Source organism: Barbatula barbatula, assembly GCF_947034865.1.
Source record: "Barbatula barbatula genome assembly, chromosome: 10".
Taxonomy (NCBI): Eukaryota; Metazoa; Chordata; class Actinopteri; order Cypriniformes; family Nemacheilidae; genus Barbatula; species Barbatula barbatula.
Window position 1 is genome coordinate 13,550,195 of NC_136773.1, and position 18,440 is coordinate 13,568,634.

The 18,440-nt window shown below is 41.5% G+C and overlaps 1 protein-coding gene and 1 long non-coding RNA gene across 2 annotated transcripts in view; both read left to right on the forward strand.

The window, feature by feature from the left end:
- Positions 1 to 5,939, forward strand: part of lekr1 (Leucine-, glutamate- and lysine-rich protein 1) — a 67,537-nt gene extending 61,598 nt beyond the window's left edge. The window contains exons 11-13 of the mRNA XM_079466580.1: positions 165 to 329; positions 1,761 to 1,994; positions 5,119 to 5,939. Of these exons, the coding sequence (XP_079322706.1) occupies positions 165 to 329; positions 1,761 to 1,994; positions 5,119 to 5,550 (831 nt within the window). The 3' untranslated portion in view covers positions 5,551 to 5,939. The remainder of the gene's footprint in view (positions 1 to 164; positions 330 to 1,760; positions 1,995 to 5,118) is intronic.
- Positions 5,940 to 6,941: 1,002 nt separating this feature from the next.
- Positions 6,942 to 18,440, forward strand: part of LOC306899209 — a 58,981-nt gene continuing 47,482 nt past the window's right edge. Inside the window, exon 1 of the long non-coding RNA XR_013787173.1 lies at positions 6,942 to 7,164. This is a non-coding gene — a long non-coding RNA (uncharacterized lncRNA). The remainder of the gene's footprint in view (positions 7,165 to 18,440) is intronic.

Consider the following 18,440-nt stretch of genomic DNA (forward strand, 5'->3'; position numbering starts at 1 on the left):
TGTATTTGTGTTGGCCATTTATATGTTTTAGGCTGAAATTGAATGAAACAGATTTAAATGTAATGGTGAACAATAGACAATAATATGAGAAACAGATGATCGTAAACTCTATTTGACCTCAATCCTTGTTTAACCCACATTTGTTTGTATATATGTGTGTGCAGATGGAGGCCTGTCTGAAACAGAAACAAGCCGAGCAGGTGAAACAGCTGAAGCAGTTAGAGATGGAGTTAAGAAGAGAAGCAGATATAGAATTGGACATCCAAAAACAGAAAAACCAGGAGCTGCTTCAAAAATACCAGACTGAAAACCATCAACTACAAAAGAAGGTATAATAAATGGACCTCTGGCACACCCATGTGACCTCCACCTTAGCGGGTCAGTGGCGTGCCATTCATCAAAGCAGGGAAGAGGTTTTGTTTCCCAATATAATTCATACAGTATATGAAAAATGATTGCCCTTCAAATCAACGTCGGTGTGGTACAGCCCTTCCTGCAGTGGGCCCTTCAAGGTTAGAGAAACTTAAAAATGTGTACCGCAGCAGGGTCCCGACAAGGAGATGTTTTGTTTGAATGGAGGAGATGCCTCGAGACGTTAAATAAACTTGCTTTTGTGTGAAAAATGTATATTCACCGCATGTCTGCTAAGCTGTGAAATGTTAGACATGTTTATTGTGAGTGAGCTAAATTGGTGTATTTTTAAAAGCAGATTTTTTAAGAGTCACAGGCAATTTCATGACAGGTGTAATTTTTTTTCATTCATTTGATTTTTATGGAAACTACATTTGGTGAATGACTTGTAAAACATCTGTGATTCTATCATGTCAGGGCCTTTAGAGGGCGCCAAATGGGCACATGTATTATTGTGCAATAGAATGACAATGACAGTTGTATGCATTCATTAACAACAACAGAGGTTAACATCATAGCTCTCGTTGAACTCATGAGACCCGACTTGGCAATTTTTTTTATTTAGAATTGATTTCTCCATGCTGTGACTTTATCAGAACAGACCTGTTAGAGAACCACTGCAGCACTCTTCTTTCTCTCTCTCTCTCTCTCTCTCTCTCTCTCTCTCTCTCTCTCTCTCTTTTTATCTGTGCCATGCCCCCCCCCCCCGTGTGCCTTTGTTTGGTTTTTGGCTCACACCTCTCCTTTGTTCGTGGCCATAAATGATGTCTGATAACTATCTGTTCGGTGGAGCCTGATATCCAGCGAGTATTTGTTTGGTCAGCGTAAGATTGGTGGAGGCAGGTTTACTGGTCTAGAAGTGATGTTGAGAGATTTTGTCTGCACACATGCCAGAGATGAGGGATTGCCATGCACAGTCAACATGGGGAGGGGATAGGGGGTGTGCAAGACAGAAGAGAATTTCTCAGAAGAGATTCAACTAGACATGGGGGCAAAATTCCTTGGTTATATATACACACAGTAGGCCTAGAGACCATAAGCCGGAGACCACAGAGTAAATCTAGTATTATAATCTAATTTAAACAAAGAAGTAATAGAAATAGTTGTATTATCAAAAACTGGTTAAATATGTGATCGTCAAAACATATCTGTGCTTTTATTTATAATTGAGACTTTTTTACTGAAAACCACTATTCAAGCCAATTAAAAATTCCAGAGTAAAACTCAAGAATGAGATTCTCTTCAAGTTGATGACAACAAACTGAAAAGCTCTTTTAAAAATAGGTAAATTGACCAAAAAAAAGTAATTGACATTCAAACTGTGTTTGTATCTGATCTTCTGTTTTAAGATCCCCGCTATGATACATTCAGCCACGCAGGAGCTCCATGAGGAGATAGCAGTGCTGCAGGAGCGCATTAAACAGCAGGCAGTAGCTCGCAACAGCGCCTCCCAAAGGGAACAACAGGTACTGCAGGAGCAGAGGGAAGGAGAAGCTCAGCTACAGTCTGCCCTGCAGGACCTGCAAATGGCTCAGAGAAATGTACAACAGCTTAGAGAAGAGAAAACAGCCCTAGAGAAAGAGGTGAGACACGAGACGTCAGGATGTCAAAATAGCCACGTGTACAAACAATCAGTCAGCAGTGATGAGATGTTGGTTGAAAATCAAGTACAAATCAAATATATATAAAAAATTAATATCCTAGAAGCAAAATAAGAACCGGCGAATGTGAGACTTGCACGAAGGCGTGTATGCATTTGTGTAAGCGAGTGATGTATTTGGAGCACTACTCTGTTTACATGCATGTGTGTTTCTCCAGGGTTTCAGTCACGACACCTTTTGTCAGTTCGCTCGCTCACATCCTCCCACTGAGGCACCTAAAACCCCCTTTCTCCAACCTTAAGGGTCTACCACCCACTTCCCCCAAACCACTTCCCTCACTGCCGAGTGTCTCACCAGTTCATCCAGTTCAAGGTGCCGTGAATTTCACAGCATATTATTACTATGCCGACCCCTGAGCGCAGCATCTCTACCTCTCTCACCCCCACGCTTTCAAAGCAAATGGCGTCCTTTTGTGGGAAAGATTTCACTGCATTTTAAGAATCCATTAAAGCTGGCTTAGATCTAACCGTGATATAAAATCAATACCTGAGGGCATTTAACGCTTCAGCTTTTATAAAAAGCACCTTCTTGATGTTCTTTTCCCTCCCTCTCTCTCTCTCTCTCTCTCTCTCTCTCTTTTCATCTGCTCTTTGAGCTACGCTTGCACTCTTCAGAGGCGAGTGAGACATTTTTAAACTTCAGCTTGATATTTATAAGGATTTGAGAGGTCCCAGGCTTGAGAAAGGGGGGTAATTTTGGTGAAGACTCTGTAACTCCTTTCCTAAGCGGAATTATCTAAACTGCATTTTAAAGCATCGAAGGTTGAGGTCCCAATATGAAGGCTGTTTCAAAAGCTAGACGGCAACATTATGCTGCCTTTTAAGAATGAAAAGAATTTCCTTCAAAATCAAACGAAACGCAAAAAGAAAAAACCTTCTTATGAGAGCCAATACTTGAAAGTTAGGATAGGATGTTAGTTAGGATGTTGCTTCAGAGAGCAGCTACCTTTGTAGAAGATGCAATAAAAGCAAACGTAGATTTTTATAACAGCTCCTGCATAAACTCGTGGTGCTGTGAGGTATTAAATTTGTATTTTTTTATTCTCACCAACAGACATTTTTCTCTTCTGGAAATACAGTACATTGCAGAACATAGAATTTTGCCATACGTAAAGGAGGCAAAGCACCTCTAAAATGTATTCATCTTTTTGATGTATTTATAGCACTTGATAGTGTTTATCTTACATGTGAGTTATGGTGTGCTGAGGTCTTTCATTACTGTAATATTCACTTTATGTGTGCATCCAAAGCACAGTTCATATTCTTTCTTATTTTACAGTGTTTCTTATTTAGTGTGATTCAATCGAAAAGTCTCTCATATTCTGTTTCATTCATTTCTGTTGACGAAATAAACACGGTTTTGATCATTCCTCGCTCTTTTTAGAATACAAATTCTGTTTTTCAACAGATGGATAAGAAAATACACACATGTGACATTTCATCTCCATTCGGCTCTCATTACTCCGATCCCTATGTCCCCACAGCGGAACGAGTCAGAGCTGCATAGGGGCTTTGCTCATTCGGCCTGACTGTGGTCGAATGCTCATGTGATATAAACTCTCTGGTGCTCTGCGTCTTTGTCTGTCAGGTGAGGAGCAGAGTGAAGCAAAGGTCACTTTGTCTACACAGATGCCCGTATAGTGTTTAACCTTTTCTGACACACACACTCTGGTCTCTCCGGTGCTGTTGCAGAGTGTATGCCTTGTTGAGCAAGCACGTCTGTGCAGTGGACTGTGTGGGGGTAGAAGAGATCTTGCATGGTTGGTGTGTGGGTATTTAGCCGCAGGGAAGAAACTGAGCGTGTGTTTATTAGTGCTGATATCACATGAGCCATATATCTTCAAAATGCATTCTAGCAATAACCTTTAATATTCTGCAAAACAGAAACCATCCTAGAAACTTTTATAGATTTGACACAAATTCTAATGGTTCCATCTAGGTTGTTTTACTGGACTAATATTTAAACATAGAAAACGTTCCTGTTCATCGAAATCTAATAAAAAAGTATAGATAAAAATGATAGGAAACAAGGCTTCAAAAATAAACTGAAGTTAGGTTAAATCAGTAAGATTATAATAATACACAAACTAATACAAATGAATTAATCTTATACAGTACAGCAATATTAAAAATAAACTAATCAATTATTATAACTTTAAAGTAATAAATTAATTATATATAATAAGGTTTTCATTACAAATACCAGTATGGACCATATAGGTCATATAGGATACATTTGCATAACACATAATTAATACCTTACATGAGGGGTGTAACATGCCATGAAATTACATTTACATTTAGTCCTTTTGCAGACGCTTTTATCCAAAGCGACTTACAAATGCGGTAAACAATTGAAGCAATTGGAACAACATAAGAACAACAAAAAGCATAAGTTGTCATGATCAGGGAAGGACAGAACCCAAATGTAGGCAGTAGGTGCAGGAGAAGCAATGATTTATTTAACAAACACAAAACAAGACCCACGAGGGAGCGACAATAATGTGTTTCTCTCCACACAAAACACGTGGTACTGTCATGATCCTGCCCCAAGACAAGAAAAACTTGATAAGACGTGGCAGAACCTTGAGCAAGGCACCTTACCCCTACTTGCTCCCCGGGCACTGCAGTGATAACTGCGCACTGCTCCGGGTGTACGTGTGTTCACGACTTGCTGTGTGTGTGTTCACTACTCTCTGGATGGGTTAAATGCAGAGGTCACATTTCAGGTATGGTTCACCATAACTGACAAATAGGTCACTTTCACATAACAGATTCATTAAGGTGTTGCAGTATCCCATTGTGACCATTGGGTGGCGCTGTTTGACCATAAGATTATACCTGGCTGCATCGTGGTGGTCTGGTTACATCCTCAATGTGGCACACAACACGTGCGTCTGCATCTGGAAGTTTGTGTTCAGTCAGGAACCACAAGCACTTGTGTAGAAATATTGACATGTTTTGTTTCATAACAACTATTTGTTGCATAACTACACTGATGGTTTCTCTTTTCCTTCTTCACTATTTTCTCTCCCTTGGACTAACAGAAGTATCTTCTGGAGGAGACAGTAAGGCGTGAATGTGAGGAACGTGAAGAACTGACCTCAGCTCTCACCCTGGCCAGAGTACAGCTTCTTGACCTCAAACATGACTCGACGAATACCCACGACACACAGACACACACAAGACTCTCTAAATCGACACTCGCACACCCTGACCCTCCTACCTCCAAATACACATCCGTTCTGCTCCATCAGCACCCACGCAACCACAGCAGCCCACCCAATCAAGGCACCAGACGTATGAGTTTGGGTGAGTGGCATTCTGGCAGTGTGAGCAGAAGTCTTGCATCCTGGCATGAAACATCAAGTTCGGTAACTACCCTGCCCAAAATCAACAAAGACAGAGTCCCTTTAGTGAATGACTTTAGTGAAAGCAAAAATATCACCACATTACTTAGCAGAAGGGAAAAACTCTGATACCCCTCTTAAAGGTTAGACACTGCAGATCCTCCTCCTTCTATTGTTTTTATACTGACCTCATTATATTTTCTATCAAATGTTAATGACCCTAATTGCGTCATTAAACCTTTAACCTTCAACCTGTTTGCATTTTTACAATTTCAAATAAGCATCATTAAGTTTGTTTATAAATCAGTTTCTCTTAGGGTGGCTGCCAAAGAACATGTCATGAATTGGAGCGTGTTGTGCTTCCAAAATCTTGTAGTTCATTTAAGATATTTCAGTGATCATACCACACTACCATGTGCCAATAAAGGTAGATTTGTATTGTTTTACATTACGTTTATTGACAGGATGTTTCCACTGGGTTTGGACTGCTGTAATAAACAAAATATAAGAGAAATCTCAAATAGTGTTTTGGGTATGCTTGTTTTACATTGGACATCCTCACCATGTTAACACAAACTCACCCATGCAGATGTACCTTTGTACCATGGCCTTTTATCTGTGACTAAGCTCCACACTTTCTGTCAATCTGACCTCTCTCTTCCTCTGTGCTTTGGAAAGTCTTAAAGTAGTGCCAGAGAAACCCTTTTACTTCACGTGGTGTCCGTAAAGTGCCTGTTAAATATAACAGTCAAACAAAACGTCTAAGTTTTAATTCGGTCTGTTCAGTTATGCCTGGCATGGGGTTGAAAGGCCCTGACCTGCCCCTATAGTGTCCGTACAATTAAGCTATTGTTGTTTTTTAGGTTAAAAGAGGCTTAATTACAGGACACATTTCACTGATGTCATAAAAGGATGAGTCACAGTGAGGCCTTAAAGTGATAATGTACTGAAAATTTAGTGAAATTCTATCATACCCGTGTAAATAACTTTGTTCTGATGAACACAGAGAGAGAGATTTGGAAGAATGTAAGCAATTTTCAATTCTGTGACATATTTGAATGCCATAGTAGGCAATTTAATGGTAGTCAAAGGTGCCACAGAACTGTTCAAAATATCTCACCTTGTGTTCCACTGAACAAAATAAAACTATATTTTTCCTACTATGGTAGTGGATGATGACGTCACAGAACTGAAAATTGCTTTGTGTTTTACAGAAAATAGAAGTTTAAATAGGGTTGAAACAACCTGAGGGTGAGTAAATGATGACAGAATTTTCATCCTTTAATATGACTTTGCCAATTTTTTTGTTTAGGTATTTTTGTAAACAACATGCATTTTTCTGGTTATGGCAAACCCTAGAATCTTTTTTTTGTGGGAGCGTGAAGTGTTTGTTTTGTTTGTTAGCTTCTGAAACAACATTGTGACAATATTGCATTTTTGTGAAGCCTTGTATTTTACTTCACAAAATGTTGTTTTTATACCCAGTCGGCACATATGAGTAAACGGACTCCTCATTGGTCAGATGTTTGGGGCTGTTATGGTCACAGTCACAGTCTTTCGCAATTGCTCACAGTGCTTAACTTACAAAATAGCTACTTTTTACAGTTATAAATGATATCCACAACTATAATTGTGTTCAAGAGGAATAGGCTGCCTGGAAAGTGACATCGGCATGCACCCGATAGCTGAAAAGTTGTTTTGAGAGGAGTGGCGTTCTCGATGGGATATCTAAACATTCATCTGGTAGGATAATCAACACATATGTCCTGTGTGAACGGAACTCAGGGCCAGACGGAATCCGCGTCGGTGTATTTGATTGAGAACGCATCAAGTACTCTGCTGTTTAGTGTTGCAATCTGACGATTTTATGGCGTGATCGATTCCAAAGACATCCACAGTCCACTTCTCACGCGAATCTTATAGATCGTGATCGTTTCTAAAGTAGGCTACAGAGCAAGCTAATTTTACCTCACGCAAAGCAAAAGTAAAAATTTAGCAGCCTGTCTATATAAATGTCCACACGATATGGTTGTCGTGTTGGTATTGCATCGCGTGTTTTTGTTTGAAAAGCCTGATTTTATACTTCGCCTACACATTATTCTGCGTAATCAGACGCAACAAACTCACACACAACAATGCAATGAGCGAACAAGTTTATGTTTTCTTCCACATTAATTCCTTTCTTCTTCATCTCATGTGCTGAAACAGTATCACTGAATGATCCATCAAAGTCGTCAAAAACACGACTGAGATCGTCAGAGTTTAAAGCTGTGAACAGCGTTTACATGTATGATCATCATTATAAAAATATCTCATTCTGCATGTAAAATATATGTTATAAATAAACAAGTAGGTCTATATTCAATAATGGTGTTTGATGCTGATTGCCAAGTTCAATAGCCTACCAGAGATTATATTTGAGCCCAAACCTCAGATTTGTTGGGTCAACTATTTATTTTATGTTAATAAGACGTTTTCCCTCGATGATGCTGATTGAAAAGCTCAACACTAAAAATCAGATGCACCTAAGTTTTTCTCTGATAAATTACTTGTTGTCTTTCGTTTCAAACAGACTATTCTGAAATTAACATTAAATATTTTCTCCATTCTTTTCGTTATGTATACTATAAATGACACATGGCTTTGTTTAGAAAACGAGTTATTCCAATTTTGATTGATTGTAAACCTCAAATAAATGTTATTCTTGACTTTACTTGTAAAGTTTAAAGGCCCATTCTCTCAAATCGTTTAACACATGTATTTACATTTTTCAACTTATAACACAATTTAAAACAATTTAAAAACTATTTCGCAGATTAAGAAAAATATTCTGCGCAGAATTAACAAAAAAAGTCCGCAGATTCCGTCTGGCCCTGCTCCTTATGCAATGTGTATGAAATGCGATACACATGTATATAATGTATATGGTTGTATAATCTGCTGAATCACGTCTGGCTGTTTATTGCGAACTAAATTATAAGAAGAACTGATTTAATGCGTCAAGCAAGTTACTAAACCGGCAGTTATACAAATGAAACCTATGAAAAATAAATTTCTTTCGTCTGATGGTTATAAAAGCAGGGACAGAATATAGTGGTTTTCATAAAACATGGCCTTGTCTCTTAGCTGCTCGTTGTAATGTGGATTGCTGCATTTCCGATTTAAAAAGTTAAGCATTTTGTATTTTCGATAGTCCGTTGTGTAGTGGTTACAACCCGTAATTACTGGGATTGTGCTGCCCTCTAGTGGCTCGATAAGAACTCTCACCCAACGCGTCTAGATTTGTCTTATTGAATTAAAGCAGGTGACGTTTTCTCAAAATGCCTCTTATTCTGCTTAGATACACACATTCAAGAGACGATAAAACGCTATTGAGAGGGTACGGATCAATGTCATCAGAATCAGAAAGAGCTTTATTGCCAAGTATGTTTGCACATACAAGGAATTTGTCTCGGTGACAGGAGCATCCATTACACAGAAATAACAACAACAGTACACAGATGCCATAACACAATAGCATACAGTACACATATAATTTAAATAAGGGCCTATGGGTATAAAAAATAAATACAATACAATAAACATACGATAAAGATAAAGAGAGTAAAGCTATGTCTGTAGGTAAATATGCACAATTAAAAAATGAGAATAGACTATTGTAGTATAAGGTATCTGCTAGGGGTGGGCGATATATATCGTCTGCGATAATATCGGGATTGTTGTGTTAACGATGTGCAATTTTCATTAACGAGTATTTTAATTACTCCGAAAAAACACTCCAAAACACAAACTCCACACATTCAGAGGCTGCAGCAGGGCTTCACGTGATTGCTGTTCTATGCATACACGTCGTCATCTCTCTCACAGGTTAGCGCGTGGCCGCACGCATGTTCAACACCGGTTAACGAATGTGGCAATGCTAAACATTTGACAGAAGGAGACAACATGCAGACACCCAGAGCCTCGCAATTTACTTCAGATGACTTTGTTGCTAAACGTGGCTCAACCTCACTTGCATCGAAGTGGCACGGTTTTGAGAAAACTGATGTGCGCAAAAGACGGCACTCTGCAAAGTGTGTAGGAAACATGTTGCTGTTAAAAGCAGCTTGACGACCAACCATAGTAAGGAATACCAAGAGTATGAAAAGATCCGAGACTCCGCTGCCCGAGAAAAGTCGACATCGGCTAAGGTACCTGCTGCTTAACATACGCAGCAAACTTTAGCGGAGTCGTTTAGCGGAAATGTGCCTTACGATAAGAAAAGAAACAGCATTTGTAATGTCTTGCCACTATCACCAAGTTTATAGCAAAATAAATGCTGCCGATTCAGTAGGCGGGGAAAGTGCCAAGTCGAAATTATTTCAGCTCAACTGCCCTCCCCAACTTCTATCATATATTATAATTTCATCTTGCTTGTATGCTGTACAATTTACATTACAGCAGAGGTGTACAACTGAATGTTTACTCAGAGTTCGATGTTCTTACACTAATTCAATTAGTATTATGTATGTCTTTGAATTGTTTTTACTTGAATACTTACATGTTAAAGAAAATAAATAAGCACTGTTTTCATTCAACATTGTGCCCATTATTATCATCAGTGATTAAATAACTCAGACTTTTAAAAACACATTTTTAATGGATATCGTCTAGTTATCGTTATCGTTAAAATCGCCAAAAATATCTAGATATAATTTTTTGTCCATATCGCCTACCCCTAGTATCTGCTATGTGCAGCACAATGAAATACAATTTTCAGAGAAAGTTGTATTATCTGGAGGATATAATTAATATTACACTTAATTATTAATTGCACGGTTGGTAAACACACATTTAACTGTTCAAGAGGTAGATGGCCTGATGGTTGAATATAAGACCATCCTACTTAAGCTCAAGCTCAAGCTAAAAACGAAAAAACAGCAAAACCTTTTATCGTGCACTTGTGTCATGCATGGCATTAATAATCCTTTGTTCCCTTTCTGTCGGTCTATCGACATTGTGTCGAGACTGACAGAATGGGGTTTGACTTCAGAATCATCTCCGATTATACTTTTGAAAAGGCCAATGAACTTGGTAAATGGGACGGAACGCCAGTCCCCGCCCCGTACATATGGGTATAAAAGGGAAGATGGCGTGCCCATTCATTCACTTTTTTGTTCTTCGGAACAAGCAAGGCTTATGCTGAGCGATCTTCGGACTGGATTTAGGACGCAGAGCAGCGGAACTCGTCCTCGCGTTTATGACTTCCTCTGGGCGTTTCAGTAGCTGTCAGAGGTGTCTTCAAAGAGCATATTTCTTAAAGAGCAAATTCTTCTAGTCTTGGGTGCCCCCGATCGTCCTCAAGCTAGACAGGCACTATACCTGCATCACATGTCTGGGTCACCGGCATGCTGAAGTAGCATTCGTGTCTACGACATCCCCGCACTGCGGCACATGTCGATCACAATATTGCGTGGACACAACCACAACACAATCCGCTTCCTGCTTGACAGCGGCTACTAAGCCGTCTGCGGCAGCGAGCAGCGGTGGTGATAGGCGGGGTCTAATGGACATAAATTGGTCACAGCCGAACATGTCTCCTATGGGCGTCACCAGACTGTCCCGTAGTGAAGCCATAGCGTGCAGAGGAAGAGAATTCGGTTGCAACATTGGATGCCGACTTTCTGACATCAAGTGCTGAGGACTCCCTGTAGCTCCCGGCTACGGCCGGTCGACCCCAGGTTGAGACCGATGCAGTGTTGTCAGTCATGCTCACCCAGGCCGCCGTGGGCATCGGGCCGTGGTGCACTACCTTTCCCGCAGCCCGCGGCTGGACTCTTGCTACCTGGATAGGGAACACAGGGAACCGTGTCCTGCTCAGGTGCCAAGTTCCTGAGAGCTCTAAATAAATGGACTCTGAAGGCGCACCCAGTTCCGTTCTCAAATTCTCCATAGTTGTACTTCAAATAAAACCAACAACCATAATTACTTTAGCTAAACCATTAACCAGGATTGCCTGGAAAACAAAACATATCCTTTTGAGAAAATATGTTTAAAATCAAGTGTGGTCTAAAATATGCATTTAAAATGACTTCATTTGTTTAAACTATAGAAAGAATAGAAAAACCAAATGCTTGTAGAACTACAATTGCCCAAAAGTGGACAAAAAATGTCTGTTGCTTTTTATTCTGTTTTTATTCCTTCAGTCTTGACCTTGTTATCGGAGACTTTCGGCGGCAGGATCAAAAAATAACATTGTTTATTCAACAGTGTGTTTTTTTCTCTGCTTTTGTTTGTAATATGATACAAACTCCGAATTCACTACAAACAACCGATTGTCATCCTGTTGTTAGTCATTTGCTCACACAAGCACTTAAACATGACAACAGGGATGAGTAAATTATCATGAAAATGTATGTTGTGTAAGTGAACAGTTCCTTTAATGATGGACTTCCTAGTCAGGTGTATGATCGCTGATCTCTTTTATACATTAGATCATCGATGGTAGAGCATAATATTCCACCACCCTGGGTTGATATTCCACAGTCAATATTGTCCATATCAATCCACTCGGCGGAAGCTTGGGAGATGGGCCGGGTTACAATTTAAACTAAGGCTGTCCGTGAAGTGGGGAGTTGTCAGAAAATGGCGTTGATCACTTCAGATTGGTGATCTTACCCCGTCAAAAGCTGAACATGTCAGGTTCCACTATCTCTGTCCCATCTTCCCTGTTATGGTTGCGGAGACTACTCTCCCTTCGATGACCCCTCATCTCTGCACCATTCCCGGCATAGTATCCAGCACAGCTTTCGCTCTATCCTTTAGGATGTCACTGGTAAATGCTCATTCAATAACTAATAAAATATTTGTTCTAAATGATGCTGTTAAATCGAAGGAGCTGGATTTTTTGTTTTTGACTGAAACCTGGAAGTGAGATATGGAAAATGTTCCCCTCAAGGAAATCTGTCCAATTGATTACTCGTCTATTAGCCTGCATAGACTTTCAGCCCATAGTGGTGGACTTGCTACGGTCTTCAGAAACCGTTTTTCTGCCGGACAGTAAATGTTGGGTCTTACTCCTCTTCTGAAGTGCAAATTATTCAAGTTGGTTGTACTGATCCCTTTTATTGTTTGTTAATTTATCGTCGTCCTGGTCAAAACAGCTCTATCCTGGATGACTTTAGTGATATTTTACCATCTATTCTTAAGCTCACTAGGATTGTGATTGTTGGTGACTTCAAAATTCATATTAAATACTCATATTAAGTCTTTTAATCTCATCCAATATGTTACCGGTCCCACTCATAAAAAAGGGCACACTTTGGATCTTGCTTAGAGGTCGACCGATATGGGTTTTTCTCTGGCCGATGTTAATTTTTAGGAATCAGGCCAGCCAATATGTGGGGCCAGCTTTTTTTGTCTGGTTTTCTTTTTCCACCATCATCTCATAAATTCTAATTAAGTGATTAAAGAATATTGCTTAAATTTAGCATTTATTGAAGATGGTCTCTTCAAATCAGTGCACTTGATTGAGGAAGATTGAGAAAGTGTTTATTGCAATGTACAAGATAGCAGTCTAATTCATAGTAATAATACATTGCTCAAAACTTTTAAGCACCTTCTCAAACTGTTCTGAAGCATGGTTTTGTTTATGTTTGTTGGCAGACACTGCTATTAGTCAAATGGTCATATTCTAAGTGAAAACAAAATAAATAATCTCTCATATTTACACAGCCTGCTGCTCATTACTGCGTTTTTAGTTCTATTTAACTTTTACCCTTTTTTTTAGAGGACTGTAGAAAGCCTGGCAGAAAAGTAGACGCTCTTGAAGTCTATATTTAAACAAGCACAAAAAACGCCTACGTACATGATCCGGAAAAGAGTGGAAACAGCAAGTCAGCATTTAAACTTTTGTTGAATACTTAAATTGGCTTAATGATGAGAAACTTACGAAGCAAGCAGAATCTTTTCTCTTCATTTCAGACTTCTATCACACTCTTACAGTGTTCAGCGTGTCTCGCGGCTGTCACAGCAGCTTCTCTCTGTATGTTTATCTTCCCTGGTTGCATTCATTTGTAAATTGTGTGCACTTATTTCATCCATTTGATAGAAAGATTGACCAAAACGCATCTTCCCAGTTCAACCCAGAGACACATTTATACAGGAAAGTTAACATGCAAGTTTTAGCCAAAAGCTTTGTCGTCTTTTAATGATGTTTAATTAACAAAGTTTGGAAGGAGCCGGAGCAATATAATCAGCCGGCTGGTCTACAATCTGCTTACTGCGCATACCTCACTGAACTAAAAGAGCAGTTTTCCTGGCGATTCACGGACATTAAGGCCATGAAACCCGTGCTGGCATTTACGGAAAATCCGTTTGCTTGTGACGTACTTTGTACTTCAGTGTTAGTCAGAGATCTACAGTGCGGAGTGGAACGGGCTGTGTTTGAGGAGCAGCTAATTGAGTTGCAGCACAATTCCATTCTCAAAGAAAGGCACAAGGAAGAAAGCGCCGACGCATTCTGGATATCTTTCGTTCCCAAGGACACATATCCTGCACTAATTCAGTGTGCTAAGAAAATCCTGACCTGCTTTGGATCTACATATGTTTGTGAGAGCTCCTTCTCTGCCATGGGCATAATTAAAACAAAGCACCGCTCCCGTCTAACTGATAGACATCTGACAGATTATCTGAGAGCAGCTACAAGTGAACAGGAACCAAATCTCAAAGTACTTGTGAAACGTATTGTTACGGGCTGTGATCGACAGTTGATTGTTCCTGTCTGCCAGTCCCGGGCTACGGGGTTCGCCATTAAAAACAGCTACTGAAACGCACGCTCGTGTTGGGCTCATCATTAAACATTAAACATGGTGTCAGAAGATGCCTAGCTTGTTCGCCTTAAAGTTTACACTGTAGCAGCCGATTTGGACTATTCACTCGACTATGGACGCCGATAATGCTGCGGCCACGTCTCGCCGGTCTAGCGCCGTTGCTGCTCACATACCTCCGCCGTCACCCATGAACATGAACGGAGCCTGGAGTGCTAACTGGGACTTGTTCAGAGCAGAATTTGAGGATTATGCGCTCATCACAGGCCTGGCTGATAAAACGGCAGAGGTTCAGGCTGCCACGTTGAGAAGTGTAATGGGGTCGGAATGCAGACATGTTTATCGCCACAATTTGAATCTCACAGCGATGCAACAAGTTGACGTTAAAGCAATTCTGGACGCATTGGGAGCATACTTCAAGCCCGCCAGCAACGTCATTTACGAGAGGTATGTGTTTGGCTGCTGTAAGCAGGAAGAAGGGGAATCCATAGACAACTTTGTGACTAGATTGAGAGAAAAAGCGGCAACTTGTGACTATGGGGGGTTGAAAGATGAAATGCTTCGTGACAAAATTGTTCTGGGTATCACAAATGAGGGCACCAGACGCAGACTGTTAAGTGAAAAAAATCTAACGCTGCTCACAGCCATTGAGATGTGTCGCACAGCTGAACAGACTGCCTTGCACATGAGAGCAATGGATGCAGCGCACATGTCTCCAGCCGAAACGGTCCACGCTGTTGCTAGGAAACCGTTCAGACATAATCAGCGGAAGCAGAGTAATTCACCACGAATTTCAGACACCAGTCACGCATGTAAATACTGCGGTAATGTGCACTCAAGAGGCAGGGAGCACTGTCCAGCATATGGAAAAACATGCAGACTCTGTGGAACGGATAATCACTTTGCTAAAGTGTGCCTTAAAAGCAACAACAGAGCTACAGAGGGGAAACTGCACTGCGTTGAAGATTCCAAAGAGCAGCTGTCTGGTTACAGTGATGATGACATTTACACCGTCGAGTCTGTTAGCACAGTGAACACAAAAGGAAAGAAATGGTTTGTTACTCTGCGGCTACATGGCAAGCCACTTCGTTGTCAGTTGGATTCAGGGGCAACATGCAATGTGATGAGCTACAAGGACAAAGTTAAGGTGGCACCAAATGCACTTCTTCGCCCCAGTAACATAAAATTACGTCTTTATTCAGGCGAGTCGCTGGACTCTATGGGTGTTTTCGATACTGAATGTGTCATCAATGGAGTAAGATACCAACTGTCATTTGAGATAGTAGAGACAAGTCAGAGTCCACTCCTCTCAGGGTCAACTTGTGAACAGCTAAACCTGATGCAGTTTACAATCCCAGATGATGTGCTCAAAATGGAACAAGTCAGGTCTGAGCCTCTAACTAAGGAACAGCTAATCGAGAAGTACAGTGATGTGTTCAACCTGCCTGTGGAGTCTTTGCCTGGCGAGGTTCATTTTGAACTGGATCCCAGCGTTGCACCAGTACAGTGTGCCCCCCGGAATGTTCCAATCGCTATGAAAGCAGATGTCAAAGCCCAACTGGATGTGTATCAGGCAGAAGGTCATATTACAGATGTTACAGAGCCAACTGTCTGGATCAGCAACATGGTAGTAGTGAAAAAGCCGGACAAGCTGAGGATCTGTTTGGACCCAAAGTTCCTCAACAAAGCTCTGAAACGCTCTCATTATATAATGCCAACTCTAGAGGATGTGTTGTACAAACTGCCTAAAGCAAGAATGTTCACATTGGTTGATGCCAAACATGCATTTCTGCAGTGCAAGCTGGATGAAGAGAGTAGCTTCATGACCACATTCTGGACCCCATGGGGCAGAAAACGATGGCTTAAGCTCCCATTTGGTGTCTCTGTGGCACCTGAGGTGTATCAACGGAAACAGCATGAACTGTTAGCGGGCCTGACCGGGATTGAGCCCATCGCTGACGACATTCTTGTCGTTGGCTGTGGTGACACAGACCAGCAAGCAGAAAATGATCATGATCGCAAACTTCTGGCTCTGATGGAGCGTTGTAGAGAAGTCAAGCTGCGCCTTAGCCTAAAGAAATTGCAATTTAGGGTCAGCGAAGTGAAGTTCCATGGTCATATTCTTTCATCCACCGGCTTAAAGCCCGACCCAGAGAAAGTGAGGGCTATCATGGACATGCCCAACCCTATCGATGCGAAAGGTGTACAGCGCCTCATCGGCTTTGCCAACTACCTAGCCAAATTCATGCCCCATCTGTCTTCTGTTTGTGAGCCACTGCGACGCTTGCTTGACAAAGACACTCTTTGGCACTGGCTACCCAAACATGATGCGGCAGTGCGTGAGCTTAAATCCTTGGCCACATCAATGCCTGTGCTGCGCTACTATGATGTCACTAAGCCCATAACAATACAAAGCGACTCTAGCCAAAGTGGTCTCGGGTGCTGTCTAATGCAAGAAGGACAGCCTGTCGCCTTTGCTTCAAGAGCCCTGACTCCTACTGAACAAAATTATGCTCAAATCGAGAAAGAGTGTCTCAGCATTGTTTTCGCTTGTCAAAGATTTCACCAGTACTTGTACGGACGAGAGTTGGTAACCGCCGAGACTGACCACAAACCCCTGATCTCTATATTCAGCAAACCACTTCTCGTTGCACCAAAGCGGCTTCAAAGCATGCTCATGACACTTCAAAACTACAGTCTCAATGTTGTCTACAAGCCAGGGGCTAAAATGTATATCAGTGACATGCTAAGCAGAGCAGCTGTTGATGGCACAGGAAAGGAAGCAGTCTACCAACGACATGCCATATGTCATCTCCAGAAAGAGTTGAACGATGTACAACACATTAACCAAGCAGAGTATCTCAACGTGACAGACCAGCGGCTAAAGAGAATCAGAGAACACACAGAAAAGGATGATGCACTACAGGCGCTTAAAACCACTGTTTTTGCTGGCTGGCCTGAGGCGAAAGAAAACACACCGCTCATCATCCGAGAATTCTGGCCTTATCGAGATGAAATTAGTGCCCAAGATGGTATCTTATACAGAGGACAGAAAGTCATGATCCCCAAGTCATTGCGTCAAGAGATGCTCAAGCGGATTCATTCAAGCCACATTAGTGGTGATGCATGCTATCGTCAAGCCCGTGAGAAATTGTACTGGCCATGCATGCAAGCAGAAATCAAGGACTTTGTTAGCAACTGCTCTACTTGCAATGAATTTGCACACAACCAGCAGAAGGAAACAATGTTATCTTATGACATTCCCATTAGGCCATGGCAAATTGTCAGCATGGACTTGTTCAGTCACCGGCAAAAAGATTATCTTCTACTTGTGGACCACTTCTCAGATTTTTGGGAGATTGAACTGCTATCTGATCTATCGGCAGAGACAGTTATCAAGCGCTGCAAGGCTCAGTTTGCTCGACATGGTCAGCCGGACAGAGTAATCACGGATAATGGCCCTCAGTTTGGTGCTCTGTTTAGGCGCTTTGCCTCCAGCTGGGAATTTGAGCATGTCACTTCTTCACCACGATATCCCAAATCGAATGGGAAGGCAGAGTCAGCTGTAAAAATTGCAAAAAACCTACTGCGCAAAGCCATGCATGACAGAACAGACCCTTGGAAAGCAATCCTTCATTGGAGAAACACCCCAACGGAATACATGGACAGCAGCCCTGCCCAAAGGTTAATGTCAAGACGACTGAAAACGTCTCTCCCAGTGACAAACAAGCTTTTGGAGCCAAGTGTTGTGACCGGGGTTGTGGAGCGTCTTCACCACCGGAAGCAGTTGGCAAAATCCTGTTATGACAAGTCAGCTCGTGATTTGCCGGAGCTGGACATAGGAGAAAGCATTCGTATGAAGCCACTTCCAGGGGAAAACCCAGCTTGCTGGAGGGTCGGCACCTGCCTTCAAAAAGTGGCACCACGATCTTATCTTGTAAACGTGGGTGGATCAATATATAGACGCAACAGAGTACACCTAAGAGTGGCAGAGTCGACATCCACACAGGCAGTGGACAGTACGGAACCAGAGTTGCCACATACACTAGAAGGGAGTGTTGCAGAGGCCCCCTTGGCAGCTGATGAAACTCTTATTAAGCCCATGCCACAAGCTACACCTGGCACTGTCAAAATCTCAGAATGCCATGCATACACCAGGGCTGGCAGATTGTCCAGGCCACCTAAGAGACTTAATTTGTAGAAATGAGTTGA